Below are 21957 nucleotides of genomic sequence, written 5' to 3'. Positions count from 1 at the left end.
TATTACCTTAAAAGACTTATGGTTAGGTATATCCAGAGTTGAAGGGTTTCTCAGGACAACGATGAAACAAATGGGAGACTATTCTCAGTTAGTTTCTTCTAAATTAGAAAATGTGGATGCTAACTTAGGTTGTTTGGATAAACGACTAAATGTGGTGGAAAACCAATGTAATAATTTACAAGCTGTCTCGGTATCAGCTGTTAAAGATTCTATAGTAATACATTCTAAAATTGAATCTATAGAGAACATGAATAGAGTGAAAAATCTACGCTTGGTCAATTTTCCAGTAACTCATTTATTGTCACCTGAGATTTTATTAAGGAAATTTTTTAAAGAAGTACTGGGAATGACCAATGCTGAGAATTTTCCAATAAATAATTATTATATTCCTCTAAAAAAACTTGAATCTGCCCAGGAGGTGGACCATCTGACCACATCAGAGGTAAATTTGACTAAATTCCTAGAAGATACACAGGATGTGATTCAGAGTCGGTCCACCCTGGTAATAACATGCATGAGCGAGATGGATAAGATGATAATGAGACTTTACTTTAAAAACAGGTTAATGAAATTTTGTGGGGATTTGGTTAGGATTTTTCCGGATGTATCTAGAACCACTCAGTTGAGAAGGAAATAATTTTTGAAATTGAAGGATAGAGTGTTGGCACTGGATGCATCCTTTTACCTGAAATTTCCCTGTAAATGTCTGATTAAGCTACAAGATATTGAATATTGTTTTTGGGATCCTATACAACTACAACAATTTTTAATTGCAAGAGAAAAGAAATAGAAATGAGATTTGTTTCACAGTGCTGAGAAACATGAGGAGAATTAATATAAATAATATCCCAGTTTAAGGAATGATTCAGGGTCCATTAAATATGAACCAAGAATTATTAGTCTTTGTATTTCTTGAACTTTACTTTATTAGAATAGTAAGATATGCTCCCCATTAATGTGGGCTTGAAAGGAGCTTTGTATGTATGATTTGATTATGTGTAGATCTAATGTGATTTCCTTTTTCTTTTGAATTATTGGATATTGTAATGTATTCAAAATTATAAAAAAAAAAAAATTAAATAAATAAATAAAATGTGTTAGGGACTACTGACTGATGCAATTCAGTCTTTAAAAACAATGATGAGTTGTGTTTAAGTGGGCAACTCCCTTTAAAATTTGTTAAGGACTCTCTGACAAGACATTGTTAGATCCTAAAAATAATGAACACAAAGTTTAAACTACTGACTTACATACAGAATTTTTGTTAAAAACATTCCAGGTGGAAACCTGTTATTGCGAGATCCTGATAGTGAATGTTATATAATATGAACATTAGATGTTAATAAAAAATTTACTTTTTGTGTGTTCCCTGAAAATCTTCTGGTGCCAGAGTCAGCCATGAGAAAAAGACACAACACTGATGGCAGGTATTTAAACCAGGACATGGTTAAGTGAAATGACTTGAAATTTTGAAGCCCCAAATAATGTAATATGATATGATGTAGCAGATCAATGTAGAACAACTAGCCACCTGTTTGATACCGACTATATTAATGCTATTTATATCAAAAATACTAACAAAAGATATAGGATGGTGCTAATAACATTAAGGTGTGATATTTAAATAGACATCCACTATGGATGTTACTGAAAAACATAATATGATTGCGTTTATTGACTATTAAATAAACAAAATTTTTTGAATCCACAGAATTTTAAACACATAAAAATGTAAAGTTGTTCGGTGTGTGAAACCATGGGATTTATATTGTGTAGTGCCTGACGACATTAAAACAGGAACTATTGCAGATGTACCCTTAAAAAACATTGTCTACATGCGGGTATTAGCTATTGCTGAAAATACAGAAGACTACTGTTATGATTTACAGTGCACAGTATTCATGGACCAATCCAAAGGTATTAGAATATTCCCCATTTCATTTTTCAATCCTTTCATAATACCAGTTTTTTTTTGTTTTGTTTTTTTTTTTAATCGGCTCTGGAGCTCTTTGCCAAAGGATGTGGTAACTAGTGGCGTACCCCCTTCTCCCCGCACCACTTTAAATGTTCACTGGTGCGAGCAGAATCATCTATGATCTGAAGTGATGTCAGAAGGAAGTCGAGGCTGGCACGAGCGGCACGTGGGAGATGCTGCTCGCGCCGCTGAACATTTCAAGAGGTACATGGGGGCGTAGAGGAGGAGAGGCGCAGGTGCCCCAAAGAGGACAATGTCCAGGGTAGTCCATTTCCACCCCAACCCCCCTTACTAGGCCATTGTCAGTAACAGTGTTTAGTGTAGCTGCGTTTAAAACAGGTTTGAACAAACTCCTACAGGAAAAGTTCATAGACTACTAATGAGAGATGCGAGGGCATGGATTGTTGCTACTATTTAGGGTTGCTACTATTTAGGGTACTTGTGACCTGGATTGCCCACTGTGGAAACAAGATGCTGGGCTTCACAGACCACTGGTCTGCCCTAGGATAATGATTATGTTCTTATTGTCTCGGGTTACCAAGAGTGGGAAATAGCTTTAAACTGCCGAGTTCTGAAAATTTAAACCTTGGTTATTTCAATCATATAAAAAATGATTAGTCCTAAGATATTTTTTAAAAGATTTGTTTAAATTCTATAAAAGAAGGCCTGGAATATATTTACATGTCTTCTCTGTTTAGAGGTCTCTCGTTATCCTCTGATGTTTGTTTCAAGGCTTCCTTGTCTCGACGCTTCTTTTCTTTTTTTTCTTTCTTGGATAGTGTGCGCTTGAAGTTCTGAATCACACCCTCTTTTTCTTGCTTCTCTGGCCCATTACTCTGAACCTTCTAGAATAAATCAGGTAAAAAAAAAAAAGTGTGTCAATTTCTGCCAATTACCTGAAAGTACTTAAGGAGACAATTTTTCAAAGCATCTGAAGTGCAGGTATTTTCTAAAAACAGATGCTGGAAAAAGCCAAGGCAAGTGGCTAAGGATTCTCTTTTAGATTTATTTTCAATCTATTTTGCTGTTAAGTCAAAATGATGAATCAGAAAAATCAAAGTTACCTATTAAGATGTGTTTCATATATTAAAAGGCACTGTACAGATACCATTTAACCTTTCATAGAAAGTTCATAAAGTTAAAATTATGACGATTTTAATAAAGTAAATACTGCATCGACCCATTTACAATTTAGCCACTATCTGGTTTCTTATTTCCAATTCATAGTCTCCTGCATCCAATGAGACAAAACCAAAGGAAAGGGAGATAAAAAAAATACAAAAAAAAAAAAAAAAAACCCACACAAGTGTGTAGACATATATAGTTAGAAGGCAAATATGTCATGACTTTTTGGAATCACTGAGTGGAGAGATCAGGATGCAGCAAATTGGCAAAGGGTATTTTGGACCTTACTGCATAAAAGGGGACCAAACAAAATTTTCAAGAACACGTATTTTATGCTTGTTTTATAAAGGTTCACCAAAACCATTCATCCAGAGATTTAAATATATATATATATATATATATATATATATATATATATATATATATATATATATATATATATATATATATATATATATAAAATCGGAGGTATGTGTGTGTGTGTATGTGCCGCGATCACGCAAAAATAGCTTGACCGATTTGAACGATATGCAGATCCCTCACTACCTGGGGTGATATGTTCTGGGGGTCTCGCGGCCCACCTGCACACGTGGGCGGAGCTACAAACATAAAATCAGATTTCACCCATTCATGTCAATGGAAAAAATGTAAAAAGCTGCCATTCTCACAGTAATTCAAAAACGGCTTGACCGATTTGAACGAAACTTGGTATGCAGATCCCTCACTACCTGGGGTGATATGTTCTGGGGGTCTCGCGGCCCACCTGCACACGTGGGCGGAGCTACAAACATAAAATCAGATTTCACCCATTCAAGTCAATGGAAAAAATGTAAAAAGCTGCCTTTCTCACAGTAATTCAAAAACGGCTTGACCGATTTGAACGAAACTTGGTATGCAGATCCCTCACTACCTGGGGTGATATGTTCTGGGGGTATCGCAGCCCACCTGCACACGTGGGTGGAGCTACAAACAGAAAATCAGATTTCACCCATTCATGGAAAAGAGCTGCCATTCTCACTATAATTCAAAAACGGCTTGACTGATTTGAACGAAACTTGGTATGCAGATCCCTCACTACCTGGGGTGATATGTTCTGGGGGTCTCGCGGCCCACCTGCACACGTGGGCGGAGCTACAAACAGAAAATCAGATTTCACCCATTCATGTCAATGGAAAAAATGTAAAAAGCTGCCATTCTCACAGTAATTCAAAAACGGCTTGACCGATTTGAATGAAACTTGGTATGCAGATCCCTCACTACCTGGGGTGATATGTTCTGGGGGTCTCGCGGCCCACCTGCACACAAGAGCGGAGCTACAAACATAAAATCATATTTCACCCATTCATGTTAATGGAAAAAATGTAAAAAGCTGCCATTCTCACAGTAATTCAAAAACGGCTTGACCGATTTGAACGAAACTTGGTATACAGATCCCTCACTACCTGGGGTGATATGTTCTGGGGGTCTCGCGACCCACCTGCACACATGGGCGGAGCTACAAACAGAAAATCAGATTTCACCCATTCATGTCAATGGAAAAAATGTTAAAAGCTGCCTTTCTCACAGTAATTCAAAAACGGCTTGACCGATTTGAACGAAACTTGGTATGCAGATCCCTCACTACCTGGGGTGATATGTTCTGGGGGTCTCGCGGCTCACAACTCTATGTTGCTTGCTCAAGGGTGGGTTCACCCAAGAATTTATATGTTCTTGCTCCAGGAGGTGAAACTAAAATTGTTGTTTATAATCACGTTTTGCGTTAGTTGTATTGTATTCATTTTGTCAAATATTTCACATTATAATTTAAATATTGTACTTTTTATTAAGCTGTAAAAAAATAATTTCATTCACCACTATAAAGTATCTTTATTTGAATCCATTTAGTGTTATTGCTATAATTAAATACCCGTGCAACGCCGGGGCATCAGCTAGTGTTGTATATATTCATCTATGTCAATCCTACATGTAAGTCGAGGGCTAAAACTAGTGCAATATAATCAAACCAAGTGTTCATTAGACATCATGCTGTTGATTATTAACTGGAGCAAAAAAATTATTGGAAAAAAAAAAAAGATCAAATTAGATTTAGAACTAAAAAATTTCAAGACCGCTGTGGGTGAAGAGAGCTTTGTAGGTCAAACTAGGGAAATGAATGGTGCTACTGAATATAGAAAGGAAATTAAGACACAAAAAATTTTAAAAATTAAAAAGACGAAGAAGATTGTCAATAACAGGGTTTATGCTCTATGAAAAGACCAAGCTTCAAAGAACCAGAATAGTCTCACCCACTAGGCCAGGGGTGTCAAAGTCCCTCCTCAAGGGCCACAATCCAGTCGGGTTTTCAGGATTTCCTCAATGAATATGCACGAGATCTATTAGCATACAATAAAAGCAGTGCATGTAAATAGATCTCGTGCATATTCATTGGGGAAATCCTGAAAAACCAACTGGATTGTTGCCCTCGAGGAGGGACTTTGACACCCCTGCACAAGGCCATTTGTCTAAGTCCCCACCCATTCTGTTTATGTATGTATGAAAGAGAGAGAGAATTGCAACTGCTATACATACTCTTCTCTATCAACGTAGATAACATTCTGCTCAATTATTTAATAGATTCCAATGATAATTTCAGCTCTTGATACAAATAAAATTTTTGACATAATGGTATGGATCTTGCTATGACTTCAAACAAATGTTTAAAGTATCACCGGTACAGATATTTTAAGTTCTTATTTTAGTAAAGAGTAGTTGTATTTTTTATCTATATTTTTCCTTCACTCCTTGTTTTTTAAATAAATACCATATTTTTCGCTTCATAAGATGCACTTTTTTCCACCCAAAATTGAGTGGAAATTTGGGTGAGTCTTATGAAGCGAAGGTAACTTTTTTTTTTTAAACACCCCCAACCAACCCGTTGTACCTCTTCAAAATGTCCCACAGATCGGGGGTACACAGGCTGACTGCCGTCCGCCTGCCTTCCGCCACTGTGCTGCAACTCCAGGAAGGGAAGGGCCAGAGTGCGCACCAGATACTGCCTTCTTCCCTCCTTCCCTCAGTTCTGACGTTGGGCGAAGACTTGTGGGCCGGCGACGTGCAATCGCTGCACACTGGCCCTTCCCTTCTTTGAGTGGCGGCGCAGTGGTGGCAGACCCGGGCCAGAGGAGGAGGAATCGGCGGAGGGTAGGCAGGCTTCATCAGCGCGGCAGGGAGGGAGGAAGACAGTATCCGGAGCAGCAGGAAGGATAAAGCCTTGGAAGGCAGTGAGGGGGAGGAGGCAAGAACTCAGGACATGGGAGGGAGGAAATAGAAAGGGACAATTGTTGGGCCTAAGTGAAGAAAGGAAGGAAGGAGACTCGTGAAATCACCAGACAACAAAGGTAAGAAAAATGATTTTATTTTCAATTTAGTGATCAAAATGTGTCAGTTTTGATAATTTATATCTGCTGTGAGTATATGAAAAATGAAAGGAACAGCCTGGCAGGGAAGGGGAGACAGGGTGCAGAGCCTGGCAGGGAGTTAGGGGGGCTGGTGCAGAGCCTGGTATATATTAGTACACAATTTGGTTTAGAATTTTTTTTTTCTGGTTTTCATACTCTAAATCTAGGGTGCGTGATATGGAGCAAAAAATACGGTATTTACACATCTTCTAAAGTTCTTATATAAAAATCCAACAGCACAGATTCCATTGTTTCTGTATTTTAAAAAAATGAGGAGGGATATTTAGGAGCGCCTTTATTTCCTTTGATTTGTTTTAAGTTTTTGGCCAAGATGGTTCAAGCACAGGCTCCAATGCACAGCTTCACATACAAAGGAATTATCACAAGATCCCTGTATGCAAATGATGCTCTACTTTATCTGATTACATTGGACAATCAGAAGAAGTTATCGTGTTGCACTGATCCAAGATCTGCAGCATCTTTCAATATTATATAATTTTTCTAAGACAGAAGTCTTCCTATTTGGCCTAAAACTATGATCTAAAGCTTGTCTAGCAGGTTTCAGACTGGATGTGGTTAAACTAGTATACCCAGATATCACATAAGTTACTTGAAAGACCTGTTTTTAGTACATTTCCTGCCAATAATCCATACAATCAAAAGACCTCAGGGTGTGGTCAGACCTATGGATTATTGGGTAAATTATATGCTCAAAATGAGCATACTCCCTAGGTTCCTTGTTTCAGCATGCCTCTTAAGATTCCCTGAAAATATTTTCTAAGTTTAATAGCTGCTTGTCCAGATTTGGAGGAAAAAAAAAAATACCCCCACCATCACCAATTAAGACATACTTTGCAGGTCAAAGGAATTTGGGGGAATGCTTTCCCCCAATCTCATAATATACTACTGGACAACCAAAACACTCTTTTGTCCTGGCTCAGAGGAGATAATCAACTGACAGGGATTTAATTAGATGGTTTTAATTCTGAAGTCCTACTGAGAGAGTAAAAAATCTATAATAGTAAACTCATTTTACATACATTAAAATAACCTGAGCAATAAATATTGTGGAGCAGATCAATAACATGTCTCTGCTGCCTACCCTCTTGTTAACTAGGTTGAAGCTGAGCTGGGGGTACCGTCCTAGACAGCCTGAATTCCATTAACCCCTCCCCCAAATTAATTTTCATTTTAAATAAAGCGTAAGAGAAACCAAGAAACCTGAACACCCTCCCCCCCTTTTTTGTATGAATTTTTTTCTTGGAAAAAAAAAAGAAGAGACATTTGTTAAGGCAAAGACTTGCGTTCTCCTTCTGCTTATAAATATTTAATGCCTTCAAGCAGGTCTGTGGTAGTGAAAGAGAATCAGTGCAGGGTTTTAAAAAGGTTTTGACAAGTTCTTAAAAGAAATCCATAAACCATTACTAAGATAGACTTGGGAAAATCCAATGATTTCTGGAATAAGCAGCATAAAATTTGTTTTTTATTTTTGCCATTAACACTGTTTGCTCTTTGAGAGGTAAACGTTATCTGATTCATGATTTAACTCATGCTTTGGCTTTTTGCTGTCTAGTGAAGACCTGGTTGATGGATGCTGATAATAGCATATTCATTTTATTTCCCCATAAGGGGGGGTAGCAATCCTTTATAGGAAGTCGCTCCCCATACGATTACTTGCCTCAGGAATTGAATGCTTTGTTGAATATATGGTGTGCTATGTATACAATAGTTGTGGGTTTGAGCTTGTACTTTATTCGCCTCCTCCAATTATAGCTAGTTCAGTACAGATGTTGCAGACACTTTTGAACATCATTCTACATTAGCTACAAATGTGCTGTTAGTAGGTGATATTCATTTACATCTTAAGGATTTAAATGCTCCACTGATTGAAGAATTCTCTGCATTTTTACAGGGCAGTGGTCTTGTTATGCATGTTGCTGACCCTACTCATGAGGCAAGTCATCTATTGGATGTACTGTTCATTTCAGATCCTTTAACATCTTATACAATTTTAGAAAAAGGTGTATTGTTTTATTAGATAATGACATGGTGACTGTTACCCGCAGCTAGCCGCAGGTAACCTGCCAGAATGGGGAGGAAAAAATCCTGGTTACCATGGGTACTGGGACAAGGCCATTCACCGCCCCGTGGAGCAGTGAATGGCCTTGTCCTCGCAGTTAAGTGTCTTGTGTGCATTGCCTCACTTCTCACCCCTCTCAGTCAGCAGCCCTCACAATCGCGCAGTCCAGTGGTCCGAGCATCTCTTCCCCTTGTCAGAGCATCTACTTCTTTTCCTCCTTCTCCTCACCTTTACTGGCGATTTTCAGTTTATACAAGTCACGCACACAGCTGCCCTGAAACTTCTCCCAACGCAAATTTGTTTCCACCTGGGTGGCTCACAGAGGAGAAGTTTCAGAGCAACCGTGCATGCGATTGTGAAAAGGCTTGGGCCACTCGGAGAGAAAACTGAAAATCACCAACGAAAGTGAGGGGAAGGGAGGGAGGGAGATACCCCAAGGAGAAGAGATGCCTGCACCGTGATGATCAGGAGGGGGCTGCTAGACCGCGCAAAGGGCGCTGGATGGAAGTGGTGAGAGAGAGGGGAGCACATACTGGATGTAAGGAGGGGATTTTAAAAAAAAAAAAAACAATAAGCCAAAAGGGCACATGCTGGATTGGGGAAACAGATACCAGATCTGAGGGGATGAAAGAAGGAGAGATGCTAAAAACCATTTGGGAGAAAGAGTGAGATGAAAGGGAAGAAAACAGCGATGCCAGACTATGGGGGGAGCGGAGGGAAGATGGGTGCCAGACCAATGGAAGAGGGGAGGGAGAGATGGAAGGGAGAGGCAGACAATTTCTGATAAAGGCATAGAAATAGAGCAAATGCCATATGGAAGAGGCAGAGAGAAGGCAGACAGTGGATGGGAGGAAGAGAATAGCGAGAAGATGAGGAAAGCAGAAGCCAGACAAAAGGTAGGAAAAAAAAAAGTTATATTTCTTTTCTGCTTTAGTATAAAGTAGTATTGTAGCTATGTTGATAAACATTTATAAACAAAAGACCTGCCAGCTGAAGATCTCTTCCTCTAGTTCAGCAGCCAGAACTCTGATTTATAAAATGACAATTGTACAGAATATGGTTTCTTTTTATACTTTATTAAGTCAGTTTTAAACTATTCGAGGCTTGTGCATATGGGATCAGATGGTTTGCAGGGACGGGACGGAGACGTAGACTGACCTCGCAGGGATGGGGAACGTGTTCGCAGGGACATGGCAGACACGGGGACAAATTTTTTTTCCGTGTCTTTCTCTACTCCAGACCTAACAATCCCCCTCTCTCCCTCCAGCCCCGAAGCAAGCAAGGAACCGATCCTGACAACCCTTTCCCCTCCCTCCCCCGAAGTAGCCAGTCCCAACAACCCCTCACCTTACCAGATGCAGCAGAGCCTGAAGCAACAACCCCCCTCCCTTACTTGATGCAGCAGAGCCGGCTCAGACAACTTCCCTCCTCCTCCCCCCTCACTTACCTGGTGCAGCAGAGCCAGTCCCGACAATTCCCCTCCTCTCACTTACTCAAAGCAGCAGAGCCTGTCCTGACAATCCCCCCTCCCCCCTCACCCAATGCAGCAGAGCCGGTCCCAATGCCACCTCCTCCCCCTCACTTACCAGCAGAGCCCAAACCCCTCCCTCCCTCACTTACCTGAAACAGCGGAGCCAGTCCTGACAACCCATTCCCTCCTTCCATTACCAGAAGCAGCAGAGCCAGTCTTAACTACTACTATTACTTATTTCTATAGCACTACCAGACACACACAGCGCTGTACAACCCCTCTCCCTCCCTCACTTACCCAAACAGAAGCGGTGAGCAGTGGCAGTGCTATAAACAGACTGCTTCTGGCCAGCCCCGGTACACGGATGACCTCCGCGGTTGCCGGGAGGAATCAGCTGCCTGCCTCACATGTCAGGCCTGCCCTGATATGCAACTCCATTCCCCACAGCCAGGCCCCATGGTAGGTTTAAATTTTAATATTTTTAAACTGGTTACAGAAATACTCATGCATAGACTCGCATATAAACAAAGACCCCCCCCCCCAATTGTTGGGCTCTTTTTTCCCCCCAAAAAAATCTGTTTATATTTAAGTATATACAGTAGTAAGGATATTCTATATCCAAGGGAAAAGCTGAGTAAAATGGGCCCTGTAATGTACCCCCTGCACGCCACTGGCAAAAATATGTATTTCCTCAAATATGTGTATAGAAACCGAGTATGACGGCAGAAAAGGGCCGTCGGCCCAACAAGTCTGTCCACTCAAAGCACCCTCCCTCAATAAGAACCCTCCTTCTAAGCATTTCCCCGGAGCGAACCCACATGTTTATCCCATCGTCCCTTGAAGTCGAGCGCGTTACTGGCCTCAACTACCTGACATGGAAGACCATTCCATCGATCAACCACCCTTTCCGTGAAGAAGTATGGTAGCCCCATAAATCATTCTCAGATTGGCGCTTGTGTGCACAAGGAACAACCATCCCACACCATTTTTCTGGAACTCCCAGTCCTATTTTACTTTTTTTTTTTAATGTATGTCTTTTTACTGATATAGCCAGTAGCTCCCTGCCCCCACCCCCATTACTTGGTCTTGCTCCTCTCTCTCAACCCCCTCCATCACCTTTTCTCTCCAGTACTAGGGTGTGGGAGCTCTGCTCTATTTGGGTTCTATTAGATTAATAGAATTTAATAACTCATGAAATACTCTTATCGCCCCCATAAACGTAAATGATTAAAATATATATGTAAATCAGATAAATGGTTCAATTTGGAATTGTTAACATTAAAATGCTCAGTAAGAAGACTGGAGCAAGCATTGCATAAAGATCAACAAAGCGCTGCTGAAAAACAATGGAGAGATTTAGCCTGTGATTATAAAAAAATTACTAAAGGAAAAACAGAGCATATTATTCTACCTAAATTGGATCAACTGTGATAAGACAAAGTTATTGTTAAAACTGTTTACTCTTGACAAGTGTTACTTCATATTGTTGCTTACAACATGAAAATCCTCCGTCCCTGAATGTGCTAATTATTTTAAAACAAAAGTATGCAATATCAGGGACTCTTGTAATCCTAATTTATGCTAGTCTGAAAATTTAACTAATAGATAGGATGATTCATGTTTAGAAGACTTGTCCTGGAACACATTCAACAAACCAGATTGGTCGTCTTTCATAAGATTATAATAGAAGTACAGTCAAACCTCAGTTTGTGAATAACGCGATTTGCGAGTGTTTTGCAAGATGAGCAAAACATTCTCGCAAATCATGACTATTTGCGAGCACACACACCCCCCCCCCCACCACCAGAGAATCAGCATTGCTCCTACCTCCCCAAACGCGAACCGGCAACCCCTGCCCGCCCGAACAGAAGCCTTACCCCATCTGGCACCGACACGCAGCCCACAGGACATGCCAGTGAACGAAGATCTTTCCTATTGCAGGGCCTTGAGCATCTGCGCATGCTCAAGGCCTTCTGGCTCTCAGCTCTCTCTGAGATTCTTGGAGATAACAAGAATCTCAGAGAGAGTGAGAGCCAGAAGGCCTTGAGCATGCGCAAATGCTCAAAGCCCAGGCAACAGGAAGTATCTTCGTTCACCAGCACGTCCTGGGGCTGCGTGCTGGTTCCAGATGGGGTAAGGCTTCTGTTCAGGCTGGCAGGGGATGCCGGTTTGCGGGGGATGGGGGGGAGCAGTGCCACTGGCCTCGGGGGGTGGGGGGATGGGAATGAATCAAGCGAGTTTCCCTTACTTCCTATGGGGAAACTCGCTTTGATATACGAGTAATTTGGTTTATGAGCATGCTTCTGGAACGAATTATGCTCATAAACCAAGGTTCCACTGAATTCTGTCTTATTGCCCATTAGATAGCTGAAGTCCAGCAATCATATGCAAAGCTTCTTCAAAGTTTTTAGTAGAATTCTATGAATGGATTATACTGCTCCTAGATAAAGATATCTTCCCAAAGGAATTAAGTCAAATAATGGTCACTCCTATTGTTAAAAGAACCCAAAGAATCTATTAGTGAAGTTACAAACTACCAATCAATAGCTTTAATCCCTTTGTTTAACAAACTGTTAGAAGTGCTGATCAATCTTCAGTTATCAGACTATTTAGATCATTTTGCAGACCGAGGCCATCCCCCCCCTCCCCCCCAGCAGTACACTACAGTCTCTACACAGACAGAGGAGGTGGGACAGCTGGAAGGAGACATATTACAGGAACTGATGACCCTAAGGGAGAAGGTGAGACAATTGAGAAGCATCAGAGAGGATGAGGCCTTCATCGACGGAGTCATCCAGGAGCTGTCATCCAGGAATCTCCGAGCAGGCACCGGACAAGTCCATCCTCGTGACACCAAACCCTCAGCTTTGAAACCAATGACTGGGGTACAGGAAATGGCTGGGGATGCCGACTCCTGGCAGCTGGTAACCTCCTCCACAGGCAAGCACAGAAGACCCCCCCCCCCCTTTCTCAGTTTCTTCTTCTTCTTCCTTTTCTCTCAAACAGGGCAGTTTTACAAATCACCCTGAGGAACAGATTCCAGATCTTACAGGAAGGGACTGCCAATGAGGTACAGGAAGATGTCCAACACATGACTCCAGTTCCAGGGACGACTGAACGGCTCCCCCCAAAAAAGCGCAGGGTGGTAGTTATTGGGGACTCCATGCTGAGGGGCACTGAGGGACCAATCTGCAGACCGGATATACAATCAAGGAAGGTTGCTGTCTGCCTCGAGCCAGAATCCGGGATGTCACCACCTGTCTGGATAGACTTCTCAAACCACAGGATCACTTCCCCATGCTTCTCATCCACGTCGGAATGAATGACACAGCCAGGAACACCCCGGAGAACATACCCAAAGACTTTGGAGCCCTGGGTGAGAAGCTGAGGCAGTTGGGAGCGCAGGTGGTCTTCTCATCAATCCTCCCAGTAAGAAGCCAGGGTAGAGCCCGGGAGGAGCGTATCCAGAGGACTAACGAGTGGCTACATGGATGGTGCAAGGAGATGAACTTTGGATTTCTAGACCATGGAGAGGTACTGCAGGGACTTCAGGGCCCAGACGGACTCCACCTGACCAGAAGAGGTAAGAACGTCTTCGGACGTCAACTAGCCCGCCTAATTCAAAGGGCTTTAAACTAGGTAAGTTAGGGGAGGGTACCCACTCATACTCTGGAGCAGTAAGTAACTATCTTGAGGAGGTGAGTCGCCATTCTGAGTCCGAGGTAAGTGCACACACTGAAAACAATACATTAGGGGGTCACACTAACTCAGGCGGGAAACTCTGTACAGGGACTTAGCAAACAAAGTATGGAGAGCTATGTATGTCAATGCACACAGTTTGGGCAATAAAATTCTGGATTTAGAGACGGAAATAATGAACGCTGACCTAGACGTAGTGGCGATATCCGAGACTTGGTTCACGGACTCACACGGGTGGGATATGGTTATACCGGGTTGCAACTTACTTTGTCGAGACAGGGTGGGCAAGTTAGGAGGAGGGGTAGCTCTATACACTAGAGAAGACATCAAAACTACCATAATCACAGATGTCAAGTACACCGGAGAATCCCTCTGGGTGAACCTGGCTAGAGGAAACAAAAAAATGCCTGTATCTTGGTGTGGTATACAGACCTCCAAGACAACAGGAAGACAAGGATATAGAATTAATCGAAGACATTGAAAACATCACTTTGCTTGGGGACACAGTACTGTTAGGGGACTTCAATATGCCCGATGCAGATTGGAACACACTTTCCGCAAAAACCAGCGGCAGCAGAAGGTTGTTAACCTTCATAAAGATCCGTTCTGGAATTTTGAGTTTACTCCCAGCAGCGTCTACTGTGAACTATCAAGACTCAAAGTGAACAAAGCCATGGGACCAGACAATCTACACCCCAGGATTCTTAGAGAGCTGTGTGATGTCCTACCAGAGCCGTTATCCGTGCTCTTCAATCTTTCCTTGAGTATGGGGCTGCAGGACAGAGGCTGAGAATTACAGACCGGTGAGTCTCACATCCATAGTGAGTAAACTCATGGAAACACTAATTAAGCATAAATTAGATACGATCCTGGACGAGAAGAATCTAAGGGATCCCCGTCAACATGGATTTACCAAGGGCAGGTCCTGCCAATCCAATCTAATTAGTTTCTTTGACTGGATAACAAGGAAACTGGATGTGGGGGAGTCCCTAGACGTCGTGTACTTGGACTTTAGTAAAGCTTTTGATAGCGTCCCACACTGCAGACTATTGAACAAGATGAAATCAATGGGACTGGGAGAAACATTAACTGCATGGGTCAATGATTGGCTAAACGGTAAACTTCAGAGAGTGGTGGTGAACGGTGCCCCTTCAGAAACATCAGAGGTGATCAGTGGAGTGCCGCAAGGCTCGGTCTTGGGCCCGATCCTCTTCAACATATTTGTAGGAGATCTGACTCGGGGGCTTCAGGGTAAAATCACATTATTCGCCGATGACGCCAAACTATGCAACATAGTAAGTAAGAGCGCTTTGCCAGATAGTATGAAGCAGGACCTACTTCTATTGGAACATTAGTCCTCGACTTGGCAGCTAAGCTTCAATGCTAAAAAATGTAAGGTCATGCACCTTGGCAGCAGGAATCCGTGCAGAACTTACACACTAAATGGTGAGACCTTAGCTAGGACCAAGGCAGAACGTGATTAGGGGGTGATCATTAGCGAAGACATGAAGACTGCCAATCAAGTGGAGAAGGCTTCATCAAAGGCAAGACAAATGATGGGTTGTATCCGTAGAAGTTTTATCAGCCGGAAGCCTTAATGCCGTTGTATAGATCCATGGTGAGGCCTCATCTGGAATATTGTGTACAATTCTGAAGGCCACATTACCAAAAAGATGTGCTGAGAATTGAGTCGGTTCAACGAATGGCCACCAGGATGGTCTCAGGACTCAAAGATCTCCCGTATGAGGAAAGGCTGAATAAATTGCAGCTATACTCACTCGAGGAACGTAGAGAGAGAGGAGACATGATAGAAACGTTTAAATATATCACGGGCCGTATTGAGGTGGAGGATGATATTTTCTTTCTTAAAGGTCCCTCGGCCACAAGAGGGCATCCACTGAAAATCAGGGGTGGGAAATTTCATGGCGACACCAGAAGTTCTTCTTCACCGAAAGGGTGGTTAATCATTGGAATGAACTTTCACTTCAGGTGATTGAGGCCAGCAGCAGCGTGCCAGATTTTAAAAGGAAATGGGATACCCATGTGGGATCTCTAGGGGGGTAAAATCAAGGGGGGTGGGTCATTAGAGTGGGCAGACTTGATGGGCTATGGCCCTTTTCTGCCGTCATCTTCTATGTTTCTATGTTTCTATTTTACATTACTATCTAATTTTCAATATGGGTTCAGATCGCTCTACAATACACCAATTCTTATACAGTGTCGTCTGTGGAGAGAAAACTTCTTCCTCTCTACTTTGGTCATCACTGCAGCAAGAACGTCCTTCTCCCTGCATACCATAGTGTTGAGTTTGAACTGCACCGTGCATAACTCTTGCTGGCCATGTGATATTTGAGAACCAGAGGCCAGTGCAAGCATTTCTGCACTGTGCAGCTCTAAGGCACTTGGAGACATTCAGTGCTGTGAGAAGTTTCTGCTCTATCAGTAGCATTTGGTATACTGGCTTCAACAAATAAGGACACAAAAATCCTAGACGCCAAATGGAAATGTATAGTCACTAAGGTGACTTGACCCCTGGAACCAATATTGAATATGACACTGTGCCAGTGAAAACTGATCACATTTCCTGTTTAGAACATTCTTATATTCAGCAAGGATGTGTACTGCAGGATTTTGTGCTAATTGAGACAAAAAAAAAGATCACTGACTCAGTACAAATATCTAGATTGTAATACAAGGGTGAATCAAAAATTAAAGGCAATTGTTAAATTATGCAATAACCAGAACAGAGCTGGGGAAATGCAACTTATGTACTTGTAACACTGCCTGTTGGATAGTTTGTCCACACACAGTGCAGTGCTCGGCCTTTAGTCGTGTGGCAGCCACGAGGTCAGAAACATGGACGCTCCATTGCAAGATTACACCATTGAAGAACATGCAGTAGTGTTCTCTTTGAGCAGAAGTAAAACCTGTGGAAATTCACCATCAGATATTGAACCAGTATGGATATAGCACCATGCATCAATGAAAGGTTTATGAGTGGGTAAAAAAAAAAAATTAAAAAAAAGTTTAAAGCTGACAAATGTTGGTCTGGTCACCCATCAACATTGTACACACAAGAGCAAATTGACAGGGAAGATACCTTGATTAGAGAAGACCGACAGATAACAGTGTCTCAATTGGCTACAAATTTGGATATCGGTTATGGATCTGCATTGCCATAACGCATGACGACTTGGGATACAGGAAAGTCTGCGAACACTGGGTCCCCAAACAGCTTACTGATCTGCACAAGCAATAGTGTGTGAAGGTTGCGACCCAGTACCTGAGATGCTATGAAGATCAGAGTATTCTGAATTGTCACTGGCAACTAGACATGGGTGTATCACTGCAACCCAAAGAGCAAAAGACAAAGCATGATAAATTAAAGGAAGTAGTGTTCATCTGGCTTCAGGAGCAGCCGAAAAACTTCTCTGCAGGAATGCAGAAACTAGTTGAATATAACAAATGCATCGTCTTGCATGAGGACTATGTGGAAAAGTGATATGTTCAATTGCTCAGTTACTTCTATTAAAACTGTTAAATGTATTTTGCTTTTACTTTTTGATTTACCTTATTACTATGCATGTTACACTGGCTACATGTAGAAGCCAGGATTAAATTAAAGGTTCTGTTCTTGGTTTACGTTTGGACTCCTTTGTACTTGGAATATAAGCTACTGTTAATTTAAACTAGCAGATCACTTCATTCTTCACAGCAATATTTGTTTGGAATGCCTTTCCTAGCAGAGATGTATCCTTCAGAGTGAGCTCTGTTACTCTGTACAAACTCCTTCTGGAATGGCAGATTGACCCATCTATCTGTAGTTCAAGAAGTTGCTTAAAGCCTGAATTTGCAGGCAGATTTTTGGAGATTAAGTTCAACTAGAGATGAAGGGGGGGGGGGTAAATTACATTTTTTGCTGAAAATTTTTCATTATGTTGTGATTTTATCATTACAAAGAAAAACAGTGAGATCCAATGATCCACAGTGAAAACAATCCACCGATGAAAACAAAAACAAAAAACTGTGGATACAGATGTTCTGGAGATAATTTATTATATTATACACTAACATATGAAAATACAATGATAAAAATTACAGTGGTAAAAATCCAACAGTTTTTTCATTGGTGATTTTATCATTATAATTTATCTACAGTAGATACAAATGGTTACACGCAAAATATCAGATGGTTAAATCAAAATCAAGTAAACGAACCATAAGAACATAAGAATTGCCGCTGCTGGGTCAGACCAGTGGTCCATCGTGCCCAGCAGTCTGCTCACGCGGCAGCCCTTAGGTCAAAGACCGGTGCCCTAACTGAGACTAGCCTTAACTGTGCACATTCTGGTTCAGCAGGAACTTATCTAACTTTGCCTTGAATCCCTGGAGAGCGTTTTCCCCTATAACAGCCTCCGGAAGAGCGTTCCAGTTTTCTACCACTCTCTGGATGAAGAAGAACCTCCATACGTTTGTACGGAATCTATCCCTTTTAACTTTAGAGAGTGCCCTCTCGTTCTCTCTACCTTGGAGAGGGTGAACAACTCGTCTTTATCTACTAAGTCTATTCCCTTCATTATCTTGAATGTTTCAATCATGTCCCCTCTCAGTCTCCTCTTTTCAAGGAAGAGGCCCAGATAGTAACTTCATCAAGTGTTCCCCCTAGTTTCTGAAAGTTTTGATGGGAGTAAAAAAAAAAAAAAAAGATTCATTTGTTACCTGCTCTACATCAGGATTTTGTAGACCAATCATATCTTCCCTCAGCTGTCTCTTTTCCTAGCTTAAGAGCCCTAATCTCTTTAGTCTTTTCCCATACAAGAAGAGTTTCATCCCCTTTATCAACTTAGTCATTCTTCTTTGAACCGTTTCTTCTTTTTTTTTCTTTTCAAATATTTTATTAATTTTCAAGATATACAAACTCTACAAATAATCACTAGAAATATACAATGAATCACAGGAAATATATAAATACGTAAGTATACAAAAGTTAACTAAGACATGAAACCATCTAGTTGAACGTATCACAGATGATATACAGTAAAAGAGTATTTGATTAAAAACCAACTAGTGCCTCGTGTCAAACATATATAGTAAGGCCAGTACATACAATTTAGCTGAAAATGTGCATGAAAAGTTCCCAATGAGCATCACTAAATGCTTACATCATCTACTATGTTATTATGTATGTCAACAATCCAAAATGCAATAAGATTGGACAGGACTCCATATTCTGTGGAATGAAGTAGTAGAATTATGTTTTTCAGCAATAACACTTTCATATTTAGTACTTATGCTTTGAACCGTTTCTAATTCCACTATATCTTTATTGACATACAGCAACTAGAATTGAATACATTACTCAAGGTGAGGCCCTACCATGTGGGGGATGCAAAGGCATTATAACTTTCTTAATCTTATCTATGATCACTTTTCTAATAATTCCTAGCATCATTTGATTTGTTTGGCCGCCACCGCATATCGGAATGACAAATAACTAATATACAAGTACATATTTAGGATTATATTCACATTGTGCACCACTTTACTATTCAGACAATATTTTAAATAGAAGTTTACAGAAGTTAGGATGTCCAGGTTGGGTAGCTTCAAGAAAATAAACATTGAAGACAAGCACAGAAATACATTTACTCTGAAAATCCTGGGCAAAGTATTATGGTTGTTGACCCTGAAAATTCACTAGGCAAATTCTCTAGCTCCTCAGAGAAACAGTAAGGGGGGGGGTGCATTCTAAATCAGGTTTTCTAAAACTGGGAGGTGAGAGGGGTTGCTGTATCAAGACACTGCATTGGTGTGAGAAAACAAAATATAATTAAATATATCAATATTTAATGGCCAGATAAATTAAAATAATTTTTTTTTTTTAAACCCAACAACTTCAAAGGATAGCTTTCAGTGTTACCACAGGGTGCCACTGCCCCACAGCAATATATATTACTGTGCCTCACCACTTATTTTAGAGCAAATTGTATTGAATGAATTACTTGTTTGAATTTTGTTTCCTTGAACCTCTTTAATAGTTTACTTACTGTAATAAGTGGTATATAAAGTCAAATCTAATCAGGATGTGATCCTACATACTATAGTTAATAACTAGCTGTCACCGCAAATAGCAACCAATTAAAAAGCTATATGATTCAATCAATAAGTTTTACAGCAAATATTACAATATAGAAAATTAACACACATCTGACTCACTAAAAGCCAGTCTAGCAGGATCAGGGGTGTGGCAGCAGTGGAAGGAGAGGCATTGGTAAGGAAAACATGCCTCACTGAATTATTTCCAAATCATCTACATTTGTGCCTGCCCATATTTTGTTTGCTTGTGTCAGTATATATGGTGTTTACATATCTCAGGTAAGCTGCATGCCACCATATATACTGACACAAGCAAACAAAATATGGGCAGGCACAAATGTAGATGATTTGGAAATAATTCAGTGAGGCATGTTTTCCTTACCAATGCCTCTCCTTCCACTGCTGCCACACCCCTGATCCATTCGATCTCTCTGCAGCTTTCGATGTTGTCCACCACGACATACTACTTTATCAACTTTCCAAGATAGGAATTGACTCCACCGTCCTAAAGTGGTTCTCAAACTTCCTACGCTCTCGCTCCTACACTGTCAACACAAATGGCACCATGTCCGTTCCTTGGACACCATCTTGCGGTGTCCCTCAGGGATTACCCCTATCCCCTATTCTCTTTAACATCTATATGTCCTCCCTGAAACTCCTCCAATTATCCCCCCATGAAACCATCTACACATACGCTGATGACATCCTTGTCCTCCTTGAGACAGACCAGAACCTCACCAACCTCCACGAGAACATTACAGCTTGCATAATGAGACTCCATTCCTGGTCCTTTTCAGTTCAGATGAAATTGAATGAATCAAAAACAAAATTACTCTGGCTCGGCCCAAAATTAGAAAACCTGCCCACCCTCTTCGCACTACCCTCAGGCGCTGCATGCAGCTTGAGTTCTCAAGCAAGGTCCTTGGCATCATTATCGATTCTTCTCTCTCCCTCAATGACCACCTCAACTTCTTGGCTAAATTATGCTTTTTCAGCCTCCACATGCTGAGGAAAGTAAGATCCTATTTTCGCCAACAACATTTCGCCATCCTTGTCCAATCCATCATCCTTTCTAAACTAGACTACTGCAATGCCATCTACTTAAGCCTATCAAAAAAAAGTTTTCAAAGACTCCAGCTAATCCAGAATACTGCAGCCAAGTTGATCTTTGCAAAACGCAAGTCTGACCATGTCTCCCCCACTCCTAGCCAAACTTCACTGGCTCCCAGTGATTTCCAGAATCCATTTCAAATGCTCCTGCCTGGCTTTTAAGATCATTCACGGCATCCTTCCTCTCTTAATCCCACTATATTATAACTCCTCGAGTCCTGACTCTACCAGACCCGCCCAAAGGTATAAACTATCCTTCCCTTCTCTACATGGTATTCGCTATGCAGGCAAACTGGGAAAATCCCTTCTCTTCAGAATCACAGGTCTTTGGAACGACCTTACTACCCTGCTGCAGAACCTGGCCTCCCTCCAATTATTCCGCAAGTAACTGAAAACCTGGCTTTTCACTAAAATGTAATTCTATCACCCCTTACTCTTCTCTTCTATATATAAGTTCATGTAAACTTTTTTTTTTCCTTCTCTTCCTATATTTTAAGTTCTTGTAAACCTTGCCAAGCTCCACATCCGTGGAGATGATGCAGTATATAAACTTAAGGTTTAGTTTAGTTTAGAACATCCCAGCTCTCACACATCTCAGAACTTAAGTGTATGTGTATAGTTCTGATCATGCATGATCTTTCTTGCATATAGCTGTCTCCTTGGTTAATTCCAATGGTCAAGAATCACAGCAGCTTTAAGAAATGGGAAACACTGTGTGCCTGATCAATTCTGCAGTCTACTGAGAATTTTTTTTTTTTTTTTTTTTTTGGGGGGGGGTTCACATACACAAAGTCTGACATACAAATAGGTGACTCCCAGGCTCAGGGCTACTCATGTCTGTGCATCAACTTGTATTTAGAAGCAGCCCACACCAAAAACAACAGTGCTAGATTTGTCACATCATACAGATAGACAGGCCAGCACAACATGATCAAAGGCACTATACTTTACCGTAGACTGGTCC

At 41.1% G+C, this 21957-nt stretch overlaps 1 protein-coding gene across 9 annotated transcripts in view; it reads right to left on the bottom strand.

The window, feature by feature from the left end:
- Window positions 1-21957, bottom strand: part of AFDN (afadin, adherens junction formation factor) — a 350456-nt gene that overhangs the window by 255199 nt on the left and 73300 nt on the right. For all 9 annotated transcript variants that reach the window (XM_033938337.1, XM_033938335.1, XM_033938342.1 and 6 more), the window contains exon 4: window positions 2657-2820. In XM_033938337.1, the coding sequence (XP_033794228.1) occupies window positions 2657-2820 (164 nt within the window). The remainder of the gene's footprint in view (window positions 1-2656; window positions 2821-21957) is intronic.

The sequence above is a fragment of the Geotrypetes seraphini genome, chromosome 3 (genome assembly GCF_902459505.1).
Source record: "Geotrypetes seraphini chromosome 3, aGeoSer1.1, whole genome shotgun sequence".
Lineage (NCBI taxonomy): Eukaryota > Metazoa > Chordata > Amphibia > Gymnophiona > Dermophiidae > Geotrypetes > Geotrypetes seraphini.
Note: the sequence above shows the minus strand (reverse complement) of the source record. Positions and strands in the feature narration are given on the sequence as shown.